General features: G+C 34.5%; 1 protein-coding gene across 11 annotated transcripts in view; it reads left to right on the top strand.

Moving 5' to 3' along the window:
* Positions 1 to 24,089, top strand: part of RICTOR (RPTOR independent companion of MTOR complex 2) — a 127,836-nt gene that overhangs the window by 43,024 nt on the left and 60,723 nt on the right. For 9 of the 11 annotated variants that reach the window (XM_032851365.1, XM_032851366.1, XM_032851360.1 and 6 more), the window contains 4 exons: positions 1,526 to 1,623; positions 14,274 to 14,338; positions 15,161 to 15,292; positions 23,939 to 24,002. In XM_032851365.1, the coding sequence (XP_032707256.1) occupies positions 1,526 to 1,623; positions 14,274 to 14,338; positions 15,161 to 15,292; positions 23,939 to 24,002 (359 nt within the window). Of the gene's footprint in view, positions 1 to 1,525; positions 1,624 to 14,273; positions 14,339 to 15,160; positions 15,293 to 23,938; positions 24,003 to 24,089 lie in introns of those variants that run through there. The other 2 variants (XM_032851368.1, XM_032851367.1) reach the window with 2 other exon arrangements.

The raw sequence follows: 24,089 nt of genomic DNA, 5'->3' as shown, positions 1-24,089 counted from the left end.
TCCTTTTAAGGTTTTCTCTGCCAGTAGTTTTGAGTACATTAATGTGATTATGTGCTTTGGTCTAGTTTTCTTTATGTTTCTGTATTTGGGATTGTTTGAACTTCCAGGGTTTATTGGGTTATTTTCATCAAATTTGGAAAGTTTTCATCCATTATTTCTTCAAATAATTTTTTTATCCTCCATTTCTTTCCTTTGAGGATTCCAGTTATACATTGTCATTGTGTTAGGCTACTTGAAGTCCTTCAGTTCATTGATGTTCTTTTCATTTATTTCTTTTTTCTCTCTGTATTATATTTTGGATAATTTAAATTGCTTTGTCTTCAAGTTCACAGTTCTTACTTTCTATAAAAGTAATTATGCATTTATTCCCATCCGGTATATTTTCATTTAGAACTAGTTTTCATCTCCAGGAATTCAATTTGAATGATTTGTATACCTTTCATGCCTCTCCCAAAGTTTTTGCACATACTGGCTTTTAATGTTCTTATCTGTTAATTCTAACATCTTTGTTAGTTCTGGGTCATTTTGGTTGATTAATTTTTCTGCTTTTTATAAGTCTATTTTCCTGCTTCTTTGCATATCTGATAAATTTTGACTGGCTGTTAAACATTGTAATTTTTGCCTTGTTAGGTGCTTCATTTTTTTTTTATTTCGTATAAATTTTGACCATTGGTCTGAGACACAGTTTAGTTACTTGGGATTACTTTAATTCTTTCAAGTTTTGCTTTGAAGATTTGTTAGGTGGGATAAAAGAAGTGTTTAGTCTTACTCTGACTCTAACCAATCCATGTGAATTGTACAGATTTTCAATCTGGCTCTTAGGAACAGGCACTGCCCCCTGTCCTGTGTGAACAGAGGGTACTTTCCTTTTTACTTCTTTCAAGTAGTTAACTTTCTCACACGCTTGGACTAGTCATTGCTGTACAGACTACCAGAGGGGTCCCTTTGCAGATCTTCAGCATTCTCTCTCTTTTCTAATTCTTCTTGGTTTTCTTGGACTCTGAGTTCTGTCTTTAAATCTTGGACTGTTTGCCTGGATTTTTACCTGTTGGCACCAACACCTGGAAACTTTCTTAAGACAGTTAGCTGGGGGCAGTTCTAGGGTACAGTTGTGTGTTTCTCACCTCTCAGGGATCACTGTTCTTTACTGAGGTCCTGTGTTTTGAGAACAAGGGTTTCATATATTTTGTCCTGTTTTTTGATTGATTCAAATATATTGGACAGTATTTTTGGTGCCTTTTGTATATAGTAGCAAGAAGTATAGTTGGAATGTTGAAATTTAAGGTTTAGTAGTTAAATAATTCCAGGTGATGATACACGAGTTGGACCATAGGTATGAGTGGAGCAGAGGTGCGAAGGTCATTCATATGGACTTTGACGTCACCTAAGTAGATGGATTTGAGATAGAGAGTAAGATTTTAAACCAAGACCAAAGTGTGGAGCTTAAATAACTGCATGTTTTATGTGTTTGGTTAGGAAAGTACTCTTCTAAAATTATGTTAATTTGTCTTGTCTTTTCTTCTAGAACCTTCTGACAACTTAAGGGAGATTCTCCAAAATGTGGCCAAATTGCAAGGAGTATCAAATATGAGAAAACTAGGCCATCTGAATAACTTTACTAAGGTAAGTAAGTAACTCATCTAAAATTTGTTATTCCTTATTGTACTTATCTCAGATGCCTTTTAACTATCATTAACAAGAAATTAACAAGAAATTCTTGAGTAGTCACCTAATATATTAGTGCTTTCCTCTGCTGCTTTTCATGGATTTTGTCATGTGTTATTAATTTCAGTGTATTTGAATAATGGAAGTGTGTGCTTGTTGCAGGAAATTTGGTAGGTTCAGAAAGTGAAGAAAAAAAGGTCACTAAGAAGTCCATTATTGGGTCTTCACTGTTTTTCACATGGTATATTACTTTTACCTTTTTAATACTCATTTTTATGTGATAATGTATGATAAATGTTGGTACATAAGTACGTGTGTGTTTTGCATTTCATAGGCATAACCATTATTCTCAGAGAAATATTAAAACTTCCTCTCTGTTACCCTGATACTATAATTCTAATTTTTATTAGAGCCCAGGATAAATGAAGGGCCCTTGTCCCAAATAAGTATTGACTTGATCTTTATTAGAAGCCAGGAATTCTTGACTTTGATAGATGGATTGATATGTTTTTGAGCTTGGTAATGCTGGACAGCCAACTCTTGGAAACACTAAAAATGCCTGTTTTTTGAGATGATGCCATAAATAGGAAACAGAATGGTTCCTTTGGGAAAATTTTTTTTCTTTTTTAATTTCCTCCATATACATTGTTCTGCTGCATTTAAATTTGGGATTAATTATATGTTTAACACCTTAAAAGTGTGACCCATAGACCCGCAGCATTGCTGTCACCTTGGAGCTTGTTTGAAATGTACTATGTTGGCCCTACCCCAGACCTACTGAATCAGAATCTACATTTTAATTAAGATAGTCAGGTGAATTTGTATGTACATTAAAGTTTGAGTGGCGCTATTTTAATCCTTCCAAAATGTTTAATTCTTTGCTAACTAATAATTAGACTATGGCTTTGAGTTTGTTTTACTTCATAGAAGTAAAAGGAGATGAAAATATAGTCACTATGTAACAAAACAGTTTTTTCAGTATGGTGACAAACAATAAATATAAAATAGATTGGTTTTTTTTTTTCATATTTGAAGAATGTATTTTTCTTTAGTGAAGTTTTGGAATATTCTGGCATCTATGAGGGACAAGAAAATGATATTTTAAATGACCTGAAAAAAAAATTGAATAGGTGCTTGAGAAAGAGTTTTCAAAAATATCCCTAGGTATATTGGCATTTTTTAATGAATGTAATGAAAATCTTCCAAGTGCATGTTTCAGTGTGCTTGTCAGATAATGTCAAGTCTTTGAGACCCAGAATTCTTTCATGACTGTAAATTGTATATCCTCATTTTACTCCCTTCTATTAAATTTTCCAATTTTATCTCACTATTCTTCACTCAACTCTATTATCACTTGCCTAGATTTAACCATTAAAAACAACTTAATATAGGTTTATGTCCTGTTTGAACTCATGGTTCCTATCATAATCAGGTTGATATCTAGATATGTAGTTCCACATCTTTTGCCAGCTAGGATTCTGAAAGTTGGGGATGGATGTAAGGATGACTGATTTTTTTTAAATATTACTGTGGCACTAGTATGGATCCTAAAGCAATATTAAAAATCTAAAGCAGCACCTTCCAGTAGAAATATAATGTGAACTGCAAATATAATTTTAAATTTTCTAGTACCACATTAAAAAAGGAAAAGGAAGCATGTGAAATTATTTTTAATAAAACTGCTTTCTTTAATCCAGTATATTACAATTATTATAATTTGATGTGATTTGTATAAAATATTAATGAAATATTTAACATTTTTTATACTAAATCTTTGGAATCAAGTGTGTATATTATGCTTATAGTGCGTATCAATTCAGAATAGCCACATTAACAGTGCTCATAGCATCCTGTGCCTAGTAGATACCAACCATAATGGACAATACATACATAGAGAGAGACTTTGGAATAGAAGTAGTTTTAACATTTATTTCTGGGAATCTGTTGGACACTTTTCTTTTTCCCTTCTATATTCTCCGTTTATTTCTGTCTCCATCCCTGCTTCTTTTGGATTAGGGTCGGGTGCTGTCTCCCTTTTTCCCTTTTCCATTTTCCTTGTTGCTCTGTCATTGTTTGAATTTTTCCCACAGTATTTCACTAAGTTGTTTACTTGGTCTTTCCTTGATTTGTGTTCTCCTATTCTTTTCTCCCCCTTCTCCTTCCCTTCACTCTCTCCTTCTCTGCTATTTCTTTCTCCCTTCTTCTTCATCTCCTCTCTCTTCACCTTTCTCTAACCTCTTCCCTTTCTCTCCTTCCTTATTTCTCCCTCCTTTCTCTGTTCCCTCTCTCCTCCTCTTCTCCCATCGTAGTCCTGTAGAGTACAGAATGATTTATCTCCTTAATAAAGGCCCTGGGCTTTGGGGCTTTTTGTATTCTTGTTTGTTTTTTATTTTGCTTTATCCTCTCACTGTAATTTTCACATTTCCCTCTGGCCCTCATACCAGCCTATAGCAGCTCTTTTATTTGCTATTATAAATTATTTATGGATTTAAAAACCAGAAAACCAGACTTACTAGGATTTGTCCACAATATACGGGACTAAAACTTGAGTCAGGGTCTGAGGGGCTCTCTCATTAGTGAAGTCCACGAACACTGGACTTGATAAAATCGGTTTGGCTGCCTGGTGATAACAATGGGAAAAGCATGGGCTTTAGATCAAGTAGATGGAGACTTTTACAGTCCAGCTCTGACGATAACTAGCAAGGCAGTCTTGGGCAGATTTCTTTACTCAGGTAATCTTGATGCTGTTAAAAGGCAAGGTCATTATAATACCTGGCATATAGTAGGTACTTCATAACAGATAACATAGCACATTTTAACCTGGGATTTGTTTTTGTTTGCTTTAATATTTTTTGCCATTTTTCTGGTTTTTTTGGCTGATTCTAAGGACATGAATCTGCTTAATAATTCAAGTTGCAGAGTAGTAAGCTGTTACTATAACAGGGTTTTTCAACCTCAGTAATTCTGCCGTAATGGACTAGCTAATTATTGTCTTAGGAAGCTGTCTTCTGATTTGTAGTATATTTTATAGCATCCCTGCTTCTACCCCCTAGATTCCAGTAGCATACCTCCACCAGTTGTGATAAGCAAAAATGTCTCCAGACATTGCCAGATGTTTCCTGGAGGCAGAATTGCCCCTGGGTAAGAACCATTCCTGTAAATAAGTGTCAGTAGATTTTATTATAAAATTTCTTCAGATACCTAGTGCAAAATAAATGCTTAGCAAATTTAATCATAATATAATATCTTTGAATTCCATTGTGGTGGAGAGCTAGGTTCATAAACATTTACATAGCTGGTATTTCATGTTCTTACAGAGTAAAATTAGAAAGTCTCAGAAATCTCTATGAATATCCCTATAGAATAAGAAATCTTTATAGAATATATATATCTCTATAGAATAAGAAAATAAGAAAAATAATTGATGTCACTTAGTTAGACTAGTTAGGAATTAGTTGGCCACCCTTCTTTTTGTTCCTGTAACAGATTATGTGTGTCTACTAAATTTTATTGTTTTGTTATTACTGTTTGTTTTGGGTTACTATCTTATTAAATTGAGTTTCTTATCAGAGAAAGACAACTATCCTATGATCTCCCTGATATGAGGAAGTGGAGATGCAATGTGGGGAGTTTAGGGGGGTAGGAAAAGAATAAATGAAACAAGATGGGATCTGGAGGGAGACAAACCATGAGACTCTTAATCTCGCAGAACAAACAGGGTTGGGGAGGGTTGGGGGGGGGTGGGGTTATGGACATTGGGGAGGGTATGTGCTATGGTGAGTGCTGTGAAGTGTGTAAACCTGGTGATTCACAGACCTGTACCCCTGGGGCTAATAATACATTATATGTTTAGAAAAAAAGAAAAAAGTAAATAAATTGAGTTTCTTAAACATAAGAAACCTGTAGTATTTCTTCTTCTGCTCTTATATTCCCTTTTACTCCAAAGTCTGGTATATAACAAGTATTTAATTAAAGGTTTTATATTATATCGAGAAGATTTTGTATTTTAAAACTCTTTTTTTTTTTTTTTTAAGATTTTTTATTTATTTATTTGTCAGAGAGAGAGAGAGGGAGAGAGAGCGAGCACAGGCAGACAGAATGGCAGGCAGAGGCAGAGGGAGAAGCAGGCTCCCTGACGAGCAAGGAGCCCAATGTGGGACTCGATCCCAGGACGCCGGGATCATGACCTGAGCCGAAGGCAGCCGCTTAACCAACTGAGCCACCCAGGCGTCCCAAGATTTTGTATTTTAAATATGAGTTTTGGCTGTACTACTATTTGTTTTGTCTTTTTAATATAAGCCTGCTGTTAGGATAAACTTAATTTGTAGATCAATGGGGCTAAAATGTTGTATAGGGTAGACCTCTTCTGCAGAATTAAACTTCCTTTTAAAGTATGAAGAGAGGGTGCTAGTGATGTGATCCTATAACCATGTGAATGTCACACACCCATGCTTGCCTTCTGACATCATTTCACTAGATAAAGTAATGTGTATAACAGACTACTGATGAATATAATCTTAGTATCCTATTTTTAAAACTGACAACATGCTTATAATCTAATGACCTGTTTTTTTTTTAACATGAAAATATTTCAGCTTTTTACATTCTAAAAGTTCTTTTTTCCTGTGTTTAATCTCCTATATTCTATACTGAAAGCTCCAAAAGAATCTTTATTTTGTTTTATATTGAAAAAACTTCAAAAATAGTATAAGCTAAATATAAAAAATTAAAACAGCACAGAATAATTTGCAGTAAAATGTGAAAGTCCTTTCTCACATACCCTTCCCATCCTCCTCCCCACTATGACAAAAGTACCATTCTCTAGAGGTAACCACCAGGAAGTATTTATCCTTCTCTGGTATGATTGTGTGTGTGTGTTTGTTTCACTGAGTTGTGAGAATTAAATGAGCTAAACGAAAATGTGTGCTTAATAGATTACTGAATTTATTTACCATTTATTACATGTGCACAAAGGTTTTTTTTTGTTTATTTTTGTTTTTAAAGATTTTATTTATTTATTTGACAGAGATCACGAGTAGGCAGAGAGGCAGGCAGAGAGAGAGGAAGGGAAGCAGGCTCCCTGCTGAGCAGAGAGCCCAATGCTGGGCTCAATCCCAGGACCCTGGGATCATGACTTGAGCTGAAGGCAGAGGCTTTAACTCACGGAGCCACCCAGGCGCCCTGGTTTTTTTAATGAGATCATGACATATATTGATTAATAGTTTGCACTTTTCTGCTTTCTAATATATCATAGGATCCTTCCTTTACTGTAAATACAGATCTACTTTTTTAAAGCTGCATGTATGTGTGTGGTTAGATATATGTGTGTAGATGTATCCACATATATATTTGTGTATGTTTATGAATATATACATATTTGTACATATGCATACATACGTATACTGTAACTTAGTCCACCATTAAAAAATGTTTTTTCTAGTTCTTTTTGCTATTTTAAATAATGTATAATAACCTTTTGTGTACTTTCTTATTCAGAATAGGATTTAGAAGTGTGATTTCTAAAAAAAGTAAAAAAAAAGCATTTTCACTTTTTATTTTAAAACCTGCTTCTAAAATGCACTCTGAAAAGACCCATGTTGTGGAATTCTTATCTGTGATAAGATTTTTTTTTTTAAGTTTGGGTTATTCTCTCTGTTCTTATTTGTGAGAACTATTCATTTAACCTTCAGAACAATATGAGTAAAATGTGAATATCAATTAATTGTCCTGTTTTAATTGATCGTTATATATTTTTAAAAGAGATTATATTTATTTATTTGATAGAGAAAGAGAGATCACAAGTAGGCAGAGAGGCAGGCTGAGAGGGAGGGGGAAGCAGGTTCCCCGCTGAGCAGAGAGCCCGATGCAAGGCTCGATCCCAGGACCCTGAGATCATGACCTGAGCTGAAGGCAGAGGCTTAACCCACTGAGCCACCCAGGCGCCCCGATCATTATATTAAAAAAAAAAATAATAATCCTAATAAGCATCTCAGGCATTTTTATTACCTAGAAGTAGTTTAGACTTCTGTCTTAACCTTTGTAAGATTATGCTATTGTTGATTGCTTCTATTACATATTTTAGTTTTTATAAGAAAGTCATATAAAAAAATTCAACAAACTTAATTAAACTGAACTAAAGTAAGAAGAAGTTATTTGCTCTCATGATGAGAAAAAATATATGTTGGGTCCTAATTTCAGATAAAATAACCCAAGGGTTGAAAAAATGTTAATTGTATTCTGTCTTTCCATTTCTTAGCTGGCTTGCCTTTTTTTTTTTAAAGTTAGCTTCATTCTGAAACACTTTCCATTTAGCTAAGATAACATCGTCCTTACAGTTTTTAATCATAAAAGCAGAGGGTAGCCCTCTCTTACCATCTTCTACATGAACTATCATTTTGGTCATGTTCAGCTAGGCATTGTGACTGATAGTCATAAAAACAAATGGGATGGGAGCAACAGAAACCCAATGAAAAATGTGATATCTAATAATTTTACATATTAAGTGACTGTTAGGATGCTCATTCTAACGTTTTGAAAGGTCTTTACTGATTTCTGAACGTAACCCATGATTTGGTTCTGAATATAACACACTTATGTGATAGGGCAGGCAGTGTTAACATTTTAATAACTTAAAACAACTTAAAAGCAATAATTATTAACCACCATTGACAACATAGCCCTTACATCTGTTACTATCCCTGGAAAATAGACAACAATTATGACAAACATGCTATGTTTTGTCATAAATTGATCTTTTTAGTTGTTACTGTGATCTTCATTTCCAACTGAGTGGGCATTTTTTTCAGAAGTGTTTCTTGCAGTTGAAACGTTTCTCTTGCATCGTTTTTTCTTTTTCAAAATGGAGGATGAGGATTTTTTATACATACATATAGATTTAAAGTAGAATGGAAGATTTCCTAAGCTTTGAGACAAAGGAGGGAAATTATATTCTTTTCAAAATACTTTTCAAAATGTGATTTTTTTAAAAATTTTATTTATTTTTATTTATTTGATATACAGAGATCACAAGTAGAGAGGCAGGCAGAGAGAGAGAGGAGGAAGCAGGCCCCCTGCCGAGGAGAGCCCGATGCGGGGCTCGATCCCAGGACCCTGAGATCACGACCCGAGCCGAAGGCAGAGGCTTTAACCCGCTGAGCCACGTTGTGATTTTTGAAGACCATAATAATAACTTTGAGGGTTTCTTTTAGCTTTTCATCAAAACTGCTAACTCTAACAAATGTTAAATCGTGGACAGTCCTATATTTTGTGTCTAGGAGGGTGGGTAATTTGGAAACTATGTTTCCCTGAATCTACAGTTTTCTACAAGTATCTGGCACATGTGAAAAAGATGGTACAAAAATGAGAATCAAGTACACATTTAGGGGAGAAACCAACCCTTGACAGGACAAGACTTTATTTACTTTATTTCTAGGATTTCAGAGCATTTTGTTTTATTAACATGCATTGCTACTGTAACAAAAAACCGGAAATACTGCCTTTTTAGAACTTGAGTTGATACGTAAATCATTGTTTCAGGAAGTAACATTTTTTCCCATTTTAAAAACACAATATATTTATTTTTAAAGATTTTGGGGGAGGGGCAGAGGGAGAAGGAGAGAGAGAATCTCAAGTGGACTTCACACTGAGCATGGAGCCAGATACAGGGCTCTATCCCACCACCCTGAGATCACAGCCTGAGTTGAAATTTAGAGTTGGTCACTTAACCGGCTGAGCCATCGAGGCATCCCAAAACACAATATTTTATATGTTGATACAAACAAATTCTAAGCTTCACTTTTCTATTAAATTTGAGTTGGAATGTGTCCAAGGTCTAAGTGATCATGATGCATCATAAGCAGTTCTTTTTTTTTTTTTTAAGTAATGTACCATACAATAACAATGCTAGTAATCTTAAATATCTGGAAATCTCAAATAAATGCTAAATTATGTTTAATAGTGTCAGTAGTTAATAGTTTTTGTGTGTGTTCTGTCCTTTAAAATGGGCAGTTTTTGTTATGTGTGTTTCTAATTAACTGTTTTGGAAAAAATAATTTCACTTACTCATATATAACCATAGTACAGTTCTCCAGACTTTTGAATCATACCATTTTTGAGGCTGGAGAAATGAAATAAAGATGGTAATGTTCAGTTATTTATTTTTTATATCAAATCTCCCCTCTCCCTTTGCCCCTGTGTAAATAATTCTAATACAGAATTGTAGTAATATTTTTCATAGTGGACTCTGGACTCAGACTAGTTTGGTCTGATTTCTGGTTTTATCACTTACTAGCTTTTTGGCATTGAGAAGTCATATTATCTACTATGTCTAAAACTCATTTGTCTTCATTTCTAAAAATATTATTTTCTAGGATTAGCAAGATTAATAGTGAATAAATGTTACTTCCATTACTATTCATGAATTTTATATATGGATAACTGTCCCCAGGTTATATAATACTGATTCATTATAAACATTTCCAAAATACAGAAAAGCACAGAGAGGAAAATAAATCACCTTGACCGCACTTTCATTTTTGGTGTCAAAATTTTGATGTATAGACTTTTAAAAAATGTACCTTTAAAAAAAATATATATATATATCTTTTAGAATTTTTTTCTTTGTCTTACCAGTATATTATGTCTGTTTTTCCTCCTGTTTAAATATTATATAATATTGATAGCTACAGGCGTTTGCTCCTTTTTGAACATTTTCCTTCCAGTTCCTTACCATTGTAATAGTGTTACAACCCACTCTATATTTAGATTATTTTGTTAATATAAATCACCAAAAGTAGATCCCTACCCTAGAGCATTTTTCTAATTTTTTTTACGAAATGTTTTCGGTTTATAATCCCACTGACAATATTTTGTCTTATTTGGTATTATCATGTTAAAAAAGCAATTTATGGCATTTTGGTAAGCTTTATTTCCAATGATATTTTTCATTGTTTTTGGTTCAGATTTTAGGACGTAGGAAGTATGTCATGTTTATTTATCAGTTTTGTTCTTCATTAAACTCTTTGTACATTTTCTTGTCCTCTTCTCAGTAATCTCTCCCTAATTTCTTTGGGCCTTTCACATTGTAAGTGCCTACTCATTGTAGGCCCTACTTTGCTATGTGAGGGTCTAATGTTAGGGGCTGAATTGTGTCCCCCTAATTGATTTGTTGAAGCCTTCACCTGCAGTGCCTCAGTATGAGTTTGTATGTGGAGATAGGCTCCTCATAGGCAGTTAAGGTGAAATTAGGTCATTTGGGTGATCCCTAATCCAATGTGACTGGTGTCCTGATAAGAAAAGGAGATTAGTATACAGATATACACAGAGAAATGAGCATGTAAAGACTTGAGAGAACCCAGGAGAGAGGACCGACCCCAAAGCAAAGAATCTCTGTCAAAATACGTTGATGTTCTAGCTTCCAGAATCATGAGAAAATAAATTTCTACGTTTCAGCTACTTGGTTTGTGGTATGTGTTACAGCAGCCCCAGCAAACTAATATCGGGCTGTAACCTTTGGTTATCATAATTTTGCAATATTTTTGACTAATATGTTAATAAACTTTTAATTTTAGGTATGCAATTGGTTTTTTAGATACACATAAACTTTCCTCTTTTGTCTCAAAACAGGAAATCTTATGTTTTATTTTAAATCTGTATATCTAAAAAATCCTCATCCTCCATTTTTAAGTACTTAAAACATTGTGCAACAAAATGCAATAGAAATAACAAAATTTTTCATGCCATTTGAAAGTTTAGTCTAAAGCTTCTTTGTCATGTTTCAGAACTTTGAGGATTTTAGAGGTATACCAGTATTACCATTTTGGATAAAGACCTGTGAACAAAAGCTTTTTACCTTGTTTTGCCTGTTTGCTTATTTACACAGCATTTTCTGACCTCACAAAGTGATCATTTGTATAGTCTCCTTTTCTGCTATGAAATATTGTAGTATCTGAGAGCTACTCTGTTCTGATCCCCTTAACCTATTCTATTTGGAACATTTCTTTTTTCTTTTGCTTCTAAAGAAGAAACTGGATAGGACATTTTATAAGGAGCCTACCAATAGGATAGGATTAGCTTTTTTTTTTTTTTAACCCTGTACTATTGTGCCCTTTGAAATATATTCTTGGGTCCGTTCTTTGCACAGACAAATGTAAGAGCCCTTTGGTTGGTTTATTCTATCTTGTTAACATGTTCATAACTTCATACTGACGAATAATAGCGTTTGGAATCCCTTCTGCAGGTTACTTAAATGGTCAGTCGTCTCTTTCATCCATTTCAGTTAGGCCCATTAAATAACTTGAGAAACTTATATAACTTATTTTTCAAAACTCAGACTAAAGTGGTATATAGTCATCCAGGTGGGAGGGAAGTAACGCTAGTATTAGATCAGCGTTCTTAATGAAAACAAGAAAGAAGGTAGCAGGAAACTGCTCAGTGGACAAGAAACGTAGGAGCCAGAGCTTTGGAGAAGGGACAGTCTTGTGGAGGTGAACTTTACTTCTCCAACAACTTTTGCCAAGAGATACTGGCTAGTGTAGAGTATGGGCAGAAAACTAGGACTCAGACTTTAGGCCCAGGAGTACTGTTGCTAAAAGACAAAAAAACGAAAAAGACAGCACAGACCTTTTGGTGGAGATCTAGGGGAGATCTAGTAGAAGGAGATTGTTGTCTCTACACATTTGTTGAATCCTGAAACTATCTGAGATGGTTCACTTTAAAATCTAAACAAAAAATATTTGAAAGTAAAGGTGGAGCTTGTAGTGTTTTCGAAAGACAAAAATTAGGTATGCCATCGTCTTAGGACTAATCCCCTCAACAACAAACAAGCTTTCAGTTGAAACATGGGGAGCAAGGAGGAAAAGGAAAAAGGGGAGATAGACTGAGTCTTACCAGAGCAGCAATTTGTCTGTACTTAGTATTGTCCAGTGACCTAACAAAGAGAAGGATAAACCCTCAATGGAGAGATAACATCAGGAATCTCTGCAAGTTTTTATATACAGAGATTACAGGATCCACCAAAGGCAGGACTACATGACTATAGCAAAAGGAAAAACAGATCCAGAGATGGTCTACATCATTCACATTCATTAGCACTTTAAATATTTAAAATATGACTTATATGTCAAGAAAATAGAGGATCTATGGAGAACGTAGGTGAAAAAGAAGATTTTTTTTTTTTATTACTGGAATTGTGTAGTTAAATGAAAATGCAAGAAGGGAAAGACAGTATCTATAATGAAACTCAAGATTAGCTGTACTGGAAGACCGATAAATCGAAAATGTCCAGCCAGAGCACTAAGATAAAAGAGAAAGGAGTAAATAGAGAAGAGGTTTTAGAGATTTGCAGTATACACAAAAAGATCTGATACTTGAATTACCAGAAAGAGAGAAGAGAGGAAATTGGACAGAAGTAATTTTGAAGAGATAATGTACAGAATTTTCTAAAAACTAATAAAATATATCAACCCAGAGATCCGGGAATTTGTTTTTCCTAAGCAGGATAGATAAAAAGAAAATCACACCTGAATGGTAAGATTGCTGAAAACCAAAGATAACAGGAAAAAAATCTTAAAAGGAGTCTGAGAAAAAGGATCTGACCTTCAAAGGAGCCAATAGTAAGACTGATAATCAGACTTTTCAACAGAGACAATGGGAACCATTCTGAAGCTTTTCAGAAAATAGCAGCTAGCCTAAAAACCTATAAATCCAGCAAGATAACCTTTAAAAACAGAAGAGAAAAAGAAATTTCCAGGCAAACAAAAGTCAAAAGAATCTGTTACCAGCAACCTTGGCTAAAAATTAAGTAAATGAAAACACCAATAAAACAAATCAAGAAACTGAGGATTCTCTAGACAGAAGGAAGAATATCCCATTAAGATACAACTGACATGAGGAATAATGGAAAAGTGAATTTGTGGGTAAATAAAAATTGATACTGACTAAATATTAACTGAAAATAAAAATAACAGTAACATATTATGGGGCTTGAAAGAAAAAACATCAGTAAAGTGAAAGGTGAGGCATGTAATGAAGTTCAAGTGTCAAGAGTCTAGCATTGTTGAGGACATGGTAATAGTTTCTCTTTAGACTGTGATGAATTAATAGTGCATGTTGTAAGCTCAGTGGTAACCACTTAAAATAGTAAACTTATTGAGGGGGAAAATAGAACAATAAAAAGTAATTGGTTGGGCGCCTGGGTGGCTCAGAGGGTTGAAGCCGCTGCCTTCCGCTCGGGTCATGGTCCCGGGACCCTGGGATCGAGCCCCGCATCGGGCTCTCTGCTGGACAGGGAGCCTGCTTCCTCCACTCTCTCTGCCTGCCTCTCTGCCTACTTGTGATCTCTGCCTGTCAGATAAATAAATAAAATCTTTAAGAAAAAAAAAAAAATAATTGGTTGCTTCAAATGAAAGCAAAAAGGAGGGTTAAATCTAAAACTGGCAGGTCAAATAAAAAACCAGTAAGGTGATAGGAATATGTGTATTTGAACAGTAGATATATTTTCTAGAATTTTGTTAAAGAAAAATGCCTCATTTTTCAGTCTAAAAAGTAATGTAAATATAAATAGATAAAAATAGTTAACACATATTCACATCCTTTTGTTTTTCTGACAGCTCCTTTGTGATATTGGCCATAGTGAGGAAAAATTGGGTTTTAACTATGAGGATATCATAATTTGGTAAGTATAGTTTAATTCCCTCCCTCACCTTTCTAGGTTTTAGTAATTTCAATTCTAGTCATTTTAAACTAAAAGGATAGTATAACACATTATATTTGATTTTGTAGAAACAGTTGTTTGAACATTAGAAAAATTCAAGATTGCCAATATTTTTGGTTATCCTGTTGTTCTTACTGATGCTTTGTAATTAAAGAATCAAAGCTAATGATGAGAAAAACCTGGATTTCTATAATTTAAACTTCTAAATTAAACATGAAATTCACAGAACAAAAGTTCTTAAATTTTCCTAGGAACAAGATGAACCTGTATGATTATCTCTAGACGTCACTTGAGACAAAGTGTGCTTATGGCAAACTATTTTCTCAAGTCTATCAACAGAGATATAATGTTCTAATTTTATAGCCATCTTTTTGGTGTGTTTGGGAATTAAAATTTATATTGTCTGTGCCTACTGTGAGAAAGTATTAATTGATTTAAACCAATGATTTTCTGAGAGGAGTGGAAGTAGGTAGGCAGAGGGAAATAGATTATAGAGACATATGTGATACACCTTGAAAAAGGCATATTTAATTTCCCATTCTTTATAGAAAAAAAAGTACAGAAGGTAGAACAAAATAACGTTTTCTTGAGTAAGAATATGCTAAGGCACCACAGATTAAAAAATAACAGTATTAGTGAAGTTCCATGGCTTACAGTGAATGATTTATATACATAGATAGAAAATCACTAGTAGTTTTGCTTATTTTAACTGAGGAAGAATTTGGTACCATAATTTTATGTGTATTTGGAGTTCATGCAGCAAAACTTTTTGTTTTTATGCAGTTTGCGGTTAGCTTTATTGAATGAAGCAAAAGAAGTGCGGGCAGCAGGGCTGCGAGCTCTTCGATATCTCATCCAAGACTCCAGTATTCTGCAGAAGGTGCTAAAACTGAAAGTGGACTATTTAATAGCAAGGTAATTTTCCTAGAGCTGTCTATGTTTTTAAAATTATGTATTAAGTTTCAACATACATATCACGAAGTATACAGATTTTTAGGGTAAAGCCTGATAATTTTTAGAGATATATACAACCAAGTACCCCATTATCCTGAATAAGATATTTTCTTCATCCCAGTTAAGTTCCCATGTGTCTCCAACCAATAGTAAACATTATTCTGCCTTTTCTCATTGTAAACCAGTATTTCCTGTTCTTGAGCATCATATGTTGGAAAAATACATAGTTACTCTTTCCTTAATGTTATTTGTCAGATGTATCTGTGTTGGTTTGTTTGTTTTTTTTAAAGGCTATATAATATATCATGTAATGAATAGACTATAATTTATTCCATTCTATTGGTGGTTTTCTGGGTTGCTTTCAGATTTTTGCTCTTCTGGATAAAGTTGCCCTGAATATTCTTATAGGTAGACATATGCACTCATTTTTCTTAGATATATATGTGAGAGTGGAACGAACTGCTGGGTCATAGGTTTATGTCTGTTTAGCTTTACTGCATTCTGCCAGTTTTCCATAATGATTATACCGATTTATATTCCTGCCAACAACGTTTGAGAGCTCCAGTCTCTATATTCTCATCAGTATTTGCTTTTAGTTTTTAATTGTAGACTTTCTGCTGCATTATTTTTATGAGTTTCATTGTGGTTTTAATTTACATTTCCCTAATGAGTAGTGATGTTAAGCACCTTTCATTTGTTTGTTGGCTGTTTGAACATCCTCCTTATCTTCTGCTCATTTGTAAATTGGATTATCTGTCTATCTCATTATATAGGAGTTCTTGATGTTCTGGATAGGATTCCTTTCAGGTATATGTTTTGACAATGTCTTCTCCAATTTCGTCTGTTTGCCTTTTCTCTCTTCCCAATTAGTAAAATCCAGTTTTATAGTTAATGCTCTTGGGCTCTTTGGAAGATACTATTCTTTGTTTTCTTCTAAAAGGTTTTATTCCTCTATACGTTTAATTAGGTGTCAGGTCATAATTCATTTTTATTTTTATGAATAATGAAGTACATTTTAGCAGGATTTATTTAAAAGATTATCCTCTGGTGTCTAGGTTAGTGACAATTCTGTTGTAAACCATGTACCTGGTAAGTATGGATCTGTTTTTGCATTCCCTTTTCTTTTTAGTTTGTCTATTCTTGCCCGTTTCTGACTATTTTAATGACTGAAGCTTGATAGTAAATGTTAATATCTGTTGGTATAAGTCTTCCAGTTTTTCTTCCTTAAGACTGTTGGCTATTTTATGTTCTACATTTTCGTATGAATTTTAGAATCAGCTTGTCCATTTCCTTAAAACATTCTAGGATTTTAGTAGTAATTGCATTGAAGCGCTGGATTATTTTGGGCTGAATTGATATCTTAATAACATTGACTATTCTAAGTCTTTATTTATTTGGAACTTTAATTTCAACAGTATTTTGTAGTTTTTTATGCAGAGACCTTGCACATTACTTGCTATGCTCATTCTAAGGTATTTTTTTTTTAATTTTTAAATTTTTAAATAAACATATAATGTATTTTTAGCCCCAGGGGTACAGGTCTGTAAATCACCAGGTTTACACACTTCACAGCACTCACCACAGCACACACGCCCCCCAATGTCCATAACCCCACTACCCTCTCCCGACCCCCAACAATCTCTCGTTTGTTCGCGAGATTAAGAGTCACTTATGGTTTGGTCCCTCCCGATCCCATCTTGTTTCATTTATTCTTTTCCTACCCCCCCAGCCCCCTACGTTGCATCTCCACTTCCTCATATCAGGGAGATCATTTGATAGTTGTCTTTCTCTGGTTGACTTATTTCGCTAAGCATAATACCCTCTAGTTCCATCCACGTCGTCACAAATAGCAAGATTTCATTTCTTTTGATGGCTGCATAGTATTCCATTGTATATATATACCACATCTTCTTTATCCATTCATCTGTGGATGGACATCTAGGTTCTTTCCGTAGTTTGGCTATTGTAGACATTGCTGCTATAAACATTCAGGTGCACGTGCCCCTTTGGATCACTATGTTTGTATCTTTAGGGTAAGTACCCAGTAGTGCAATTGCTGGGTCATAGGGTAGCTCTATTTTCAACTTTTTGAGGAACCTCCATGCTGTTTTCCAGAGTGGTTGCACCAGCTTGCATTCCCACCAACAGTGTAAGAGGGTTCCCCTTTCTCCACATCCTTGCCAGCATCAGTCATTTCCTGACTTGTGAATTTTAGCCATTCTGACTGGTGTGAGGTGGTATCTCATTGTGGTTTTGATTTGTATTTCCCTGATGCTGAGTGATGTGGAGCATTTTTTCATGTGTCTGTTGGCCATCTGGATGTCTTCTTTGCAGAAATATCTGTTCATGTCCTCTTCCCATTTCTTGATTGGATTATTTGTTCTTTGGGTGTTGAGTTTGCTAAGCTCTTTATAGATTTTGGATACTAGCCTTTTTTCTGATCTGTCATTTGCAAATATCTTTTCCCATTCTGTCAGTTGTCTTTTGGTTTTGTTAACTGTTTCCTTTGCTGTGCAAAAGCTTTTGATCTTGATGAAATCCCAGTAGTTCATTTTTGCCCTTGCTTCCCTTGCCTTTGGCGATGTTCCTAGGAAGAAGTTGCTGTGGCTGAGGTCAAAGAGGTTGCTGCCTGTGTTCTCCTCAAGGATTTTGATGGATTCCTTTCTCACATTGAGGTCCTTCATCCATTTTCAGTCTCTTTTCATGTGTGGTGTAAGGAAATGGTCCAATTTCATTTTTCTTCATGTGGCTGTCCAGTTTTTCAACAGCATTTGTTGAAGAGGCTGTCTTTTTCCATTGGACATTCTTTCCTGCTTTGTCGAAGATTAGTTGACCATAGAGTTGAGGGTCTATTTCTGGGCTCTCTATTCTGTTCCACTGATCTATGTGTCTGTTTTTGTGCCAGTACCATACTGTCTTGATGATGACAGCTTTGTAATAGAGCTTGAAGTCTTTAATTGTGATGCCACCAACTTTGGCTTTCTTTTTCAATATTCCTTTGGCTATTCGAGGTCTTTTCTGGTTCCATTCTAAGGTATTTTTTTATGATAGTTTTAATGTAAGCTAAATTTTTCTTTTTCATATTTTTTGCTGAATAATTGTGAGTTTTTGGTTTTGGTTGTGGGTTTGGATACTAAACTTACCTGTTGATCTTGCTGGATTCACTTTTAATTCTAATTGTTTTAGAGTTTCTGTATACGTAGCATTAATTGCAAATGATGACTCTTATTTTTTCCTTTCCAGTCCTTGTATCTTTCTTTTTCTTGCCTTATTGCACTGGTTAATATTGCAGTGATTAGAAATAGTGATAGTGGACAACTTTGTTTTCCTCCTGAACTCAGGTTAAAAGTACTCAGTATTTTGCTGTTACTTATGATACTTGCTGTAGGCTTTTTGTGGATTTTTTTATATTCCTTGTTTGCATTCCTGAAGTAAACACCACATGTTCACTGTGTGTTTTGTCCTTTTTAAATATTAACTGACTTCAGTTTGTTAATAGTTTTTGGAAGATTTTTGTAGCTAAGTTCATGAGAGGTGGTATTGGCCTATATTTTTTCCTTCTTCTAATGTCCTTGTTTAGGTGTGGTATCAGAATTTTTTTTTTTTTTCCTTTGTAAAACCAACTGGGGAAATGTTATCCTATTTTTATATTTTCTGGAAGAATGTATATAAGATGGGTTTTATTATTTTTTCCTACATAGTTAGTAAAATTCACCAGTGAATCTGTCTGGGCATAGGGCTTTCTTTCTCAGGAAGTATTTTTGTTTTGTTTTTTAAGATTTTATTATTTATTTGGCAGAGAGAGCATACAAGCAGGGGGAACAGCAGACAGAGGAAGAAGCGGGCTCCCCGTTGAGCAAGGAGCCCAGTGTGGGGGCTCTATCCCAGGACCCTAGGTTAATGACCTGAGCCCAAGGCAGCCGATTAAACCTATCCAGCCACCCAGGCCTCCCTTTTTAAGGAAGTTTTAAGATTATGGATTCCATTTCTTCAGCAGATACAGTACTATTCAGATTTTCTCCTTTTGTTAGTCATTTTGAAGCTATGTTACTACATTCATATTTATAATTGTTAAACCTTTACATTGGATTAATCTTTTTATAGTTATGAAATGTCCCTTTTTATTCCTGGTAATACTTCTCTTATGAGTATACATGTTATATTAAAATGGCTATACTCACTTTGATTTAGGGCTTGCAGGATATATCTTTTACCATCCTTTTACTTTCTATTGTTTATGTCCTTACGTTTAAGTTTCTGGCCTATAAACATCATATAGATTTTTTTGTTGTTCATTTTTAAATCTAGTTTGACTATCTAATTTGTCTTCTAATTGGAATATGTAGACTGTGTCTAGTGGATTTTTATATGTATGTTCTGTGGGCTTTATGCACTGTAATTTTATGTATGTTTATGAGTTTTTTCATCTTGTTAATTTTCTCATATACTTGAGTTTATTTGCTGTCTTGAAATTTGTCACATCTGTTCTTTGTCCTTATGTTTCTCCTTTTCTGTTTCTTTTGGAATTGTCAAGATTTTCTTTTCCTCCTCTATTAATACCTTGGTTATAAAATATTTTCTTCTTTTAGCAGTTGATATTAAGGTTTAGTATTTTATTACAACCAGAACAGTGCAGGAAACCTCTTACAGTTTATATCATCTTCCTTCTGCTTTTTATATTATTGCTGTTGCTTTTATTTCTACATATATTTTTAACCTTACAAGATAGTTTTGTTGTTGTTTTAAACTGGAACTATTGATACATACATATATATATTTTTTAAGATTTTATTTATTTATTTGACAGACAGTGACAGAGGGAACACAAGCAGGGGGAGTGAGAGTGGGAGACAGAGGCCTCCTGCTGAGCAGGGAACCTGATACGGGGCTCCATGCTAGGACCCTGGGATCACGACCCTAGCCAAAGGCAGTTGCTTAACCAACTGAGCCACCCAGGCGCCCCTATTGATACATATTTTTAAAGATTATTTATTTGAGAGAGAGAGAGCATGGGGGGAGGGGCAGAGGGAGAGAATTTTAAGCAGGCTCCTTGCTGAGTGTGGAGCCCAATGCAGGGCTCCATCTCACAACCCATGAGATCATGACCTGAGCTGAAACCAAGAGTCGGATGCTTAAACCTGTTGAGGTGTCCCTAAACTGTAACTTTAGACATTTACCTATATTATTTATGCATTCCAGTATCCTTCCTTCTGGCCATTGTACATTTTCATTCATCTTACATCATTTCTGTTTGATAAGTTTCCTTTACTGTTCCTTTTAGGGCAGGTCTACTCAAGATAAATTCTTTCTTTTTTTTTTTTTTTTTTTTTTTTTTGTCTGTAAATGCCTCTATTTTGCCTTGATATTTGAAAGCTATTTTTATGATTGGTTCCTATTTTTTATGCTTTATATAAGTTATTATCTTCTAGGTTTTTTTTTTTTTTTTTTTTTACCTGGTGAACAGCAAGTAGTCTCTTCTTACTGCTTCTTCTGGCTACTTTAAAGGTTTTCTTCTGTTTTAGTCATTCATTCTTCTCTCATATCCTCATCCTCTCATACTCCAGTTATATAGTATTGAATCTATTCACTGTCTCACATGTCTCTGATGTTATTTTCAGTTTTTATTGTTAATTTTTGGCTTCAATGTGTTTACTTTCTACTCACCTGTTTTTTCCTCCATCCTGCTATTAAATCGGTCTCTTCAAGTTTTAATTTCAGTTACTGTATTTCTATCGTTTGTTTTACTCTTATTTTAAAGATTCCAGGTCGCTGCTTTCTTTTTCCATGTTTCCTTCTATTTACTTGATCATATTTCTCATAGTGATTTATAGCCTTCTTAGGACAACACCAATATGTGACTCACCTATGTTCTATTTCTGTTGCTGTTCTCTTTTCTTGGTTTTTAGTTACTTGGCCCTTTATTATTATTTTTTAAAATTTATTTATTTATTTTTTTAAATAAACATATAACGTATTTTTATCCCCAGGGGTACAGGTCTGTGAATCGCCAGGTTTACACATTTCACAGCACTCATCATAGCACATACCCTCCCCAATGTCCATATCCCCACCACCCTCTCCGCTCCCTCCTCCCCCCAGCAACCCTCAGTCTGTTTTTTGAGATTGAGTCTTTTATGGTTTGTCTCCCTCCCAGTCCCATCTTCTTTCATTTTTTCTTTTCCTACTCCCCAAACTCCCCACATTGCATCTCCACTTCCTCATATCAGGGAGATCATATGATAGTTGTCTTTCTCCAATTGACTTATTTCGCTAAGCATAATAACCTCTAGTTCCATCCATGTCATCGCAAATGGCAAGATTTCATTTCTTTTGATGACTTGGCCCTTTATTTTAAAGCATACCTCATGTTATTACATGATTGGATGTGAACATTGCATATTCAGAATATTTTACTCTGGATCATGCTGTTTTCCTCTTAAGAGAGTTAAGCTTTATTCTATAATATTGGCTTATAACTGATTTTGTTTAGTTTTAGCTTTCTCTTTGATCTAAGGAATGGCTGTTTGGGACCTCAAATGACAATTGGTGATGTTGAACAGAACCTCTTCACCTTGACCAGCCTTAAGCTAAAATCTCTATCTGGAGTGTTACGTACCTGCTCAAATTTCTGCTTACTTCCTTAACTTCCTAGGAGTAGCTTTTTGTTTGGATCCTTGGATTTCTTTTTGTTTTTGTTTTTTTCCACCCATCTTGATACTATATTTATTTATTTATTTATTATTTATTTTCACCATAGCACATACCCTCCCACATCACCCAGCTACCCCATCCCTCCCACCTTTCTCCCCTCTAGCAACCCTCAGTTTATTTCCTGAGATTATATCTCCCTCACTGATTTCATCTTGTTTCATTTTTCCCTCCTTTCCCCCTATGATCCTCTGTCTTGTATCTCAGATTCCTCATATCAGTGAGATCATATGATAATTGTCTTTCTCTGATTAACTTATTTCGGTTAGCATAATAGTTCCGTCCACATCATTACAAATGGCAAGATTTCTTTTTTTGATGGCTGCATAGTATTCCTGTGTGTGTGTGTGTGTGTGTACACGTGTGTGTACACACCACATCTTCTTTGTCTACTCATCTGTTGATGGACATCTAGGCTCTTTCCATAGTTTGAGTATTGTGGACATTGCTGCCATAAACATTGGGGTGCGTGTGCCACATCAGATTACTACAGTTTTATCTTTGGGTAAATACCCAGTAGTACAGTTGCTGGGTCGTAGGGCAGTTCTATTTTCAACTTTTTGAGGAACCTCTATACTGTTTTCCAGAGTGGCTGCATGAGCTCACATTCCTACCAACAGTGTAGGAGGGTTTCACATTCTCCACATATCTGTTTTGCACAGCATAGAGATTTGCAAGTGCCTTGGAGAGGAGATTGCATGAAGATTTGCATTCACTTTCCTATGTTTTCTTTTCTTTGGGATTTTTTTCCGTCCAGTCATGGCCACATTGGCTGCATTAAAGTTCATTCTGTCTCTCCAGTCTAGAAAGATTTTTGCTTTCTGCCAAGACTCTATTCCTCTAAAACGGGATTGACAGGCACCCCTAGGGACAAAGCCTGGTTGGATGTGGAGCTTGTGCATGTCTTTCCAGGGATCCATTGCCCTTTTAACAGTTTTCACAAGTATTTTGTTTACCCTTTACAGTTGTCTTTGGCTAGAGGGATGGTCTGATCCAGCCTCTCTGTTGTGGCCATAAATCGAATTCTGTTACTTATTTCTTTATAAAATTGTTTTTAGATTTTATTGCATTCAGATAGAAGAAATTCTTCTTTGAGAAGCAAACTATATGTATTGATTAGAATAGTGAACTACCATAAGTAAAAATTATTTGGCTACATAAACCAAAAACTCTTAAAAATTGAGTAATTTAATAAATTCTACAGAGAAGTGTTAGTTAAATGATATGTGATTAACCACTAATTTTTGAAGTGCATTTATAAAATTATATTTGGTAAAATAGAATTATTGTGGCTACTATATAAGACTTTTAACATCATAATATATAAAATGTAGGTCCTGGTTAAAATCACTTTAAAAAAAAAAAAAATGGCTCTACGCTCAGTGTGGAGCCCAACACGGCTTAAATTCACAACCCTGAGATCAAGACCTGAGCTGAGATCAAGAGTCCGTTGCTCATCCGACAGATACACCCATATGCCCCTAAAAAATCACATTTCAATTAAAACAAAGTGGAAATGTTTTTTCTTCACAATTTTTATAAAATTAGGAATTTTTATCAAAAATAGGTGAATTGCTTTTTCAGTAGATTTCTGATACTTTGTTTTATATGTATGTTTATTGTTTCTCTATTTTTGATGTATATAATTCTGTAAATTATTTACTGTAGTCTTTTCTGGAGTTTTAAATGAAATAATTTTGAAATGCCTTATTATAACAAATATTTATCACAAGAGAACTGAATGTAAGTTAAGAAAATAAATGTCTGCTAGTTTTAAAATCATGTTAAAATTTTAAAATACCATGTTAACATTATGAAGATGGGTCTGATCTGGTGGTATTATAAAAAATTCTTTAATAAGATTTTTATCAATAATTAAATATTTTGTTTATTATTTAGGTGCATTGACATACAGCAGAGCAACGAGGTAGAGAGGACCCAAGCACTTCGATTAGTCAGAAAGGTATGCTCTATGTCTGAGAGAGAAGGCAGATTTTTGGTGTTTACGTTAAGTATTTTACATTTTTAGATTTAGACTATTTTGTGAAAT

Source organism: Lontra canadensis, unplaced genomic scaffold (genome assembly GCF_010015895.1).
Source record: "Lontra canadensis isolate GAN:19392208 unplaced genomic scaffold, GSC_riverotter_1.0 scaffold5, whole genome shotgun sequence".
In the NCBI taxonomy this organism is placed as follows: domain Eukaryota; kingdom Metazoa; phylum Chordata; class Mammalia; order Carnivora; family Mustelidae; genus Lontra; species Lontra canadensis.
The sequence above is the reverse complement of the archived record's forward strand: the minus strand, read 5'-3'. Positions and strand labels throughout refer to the sequence as shown.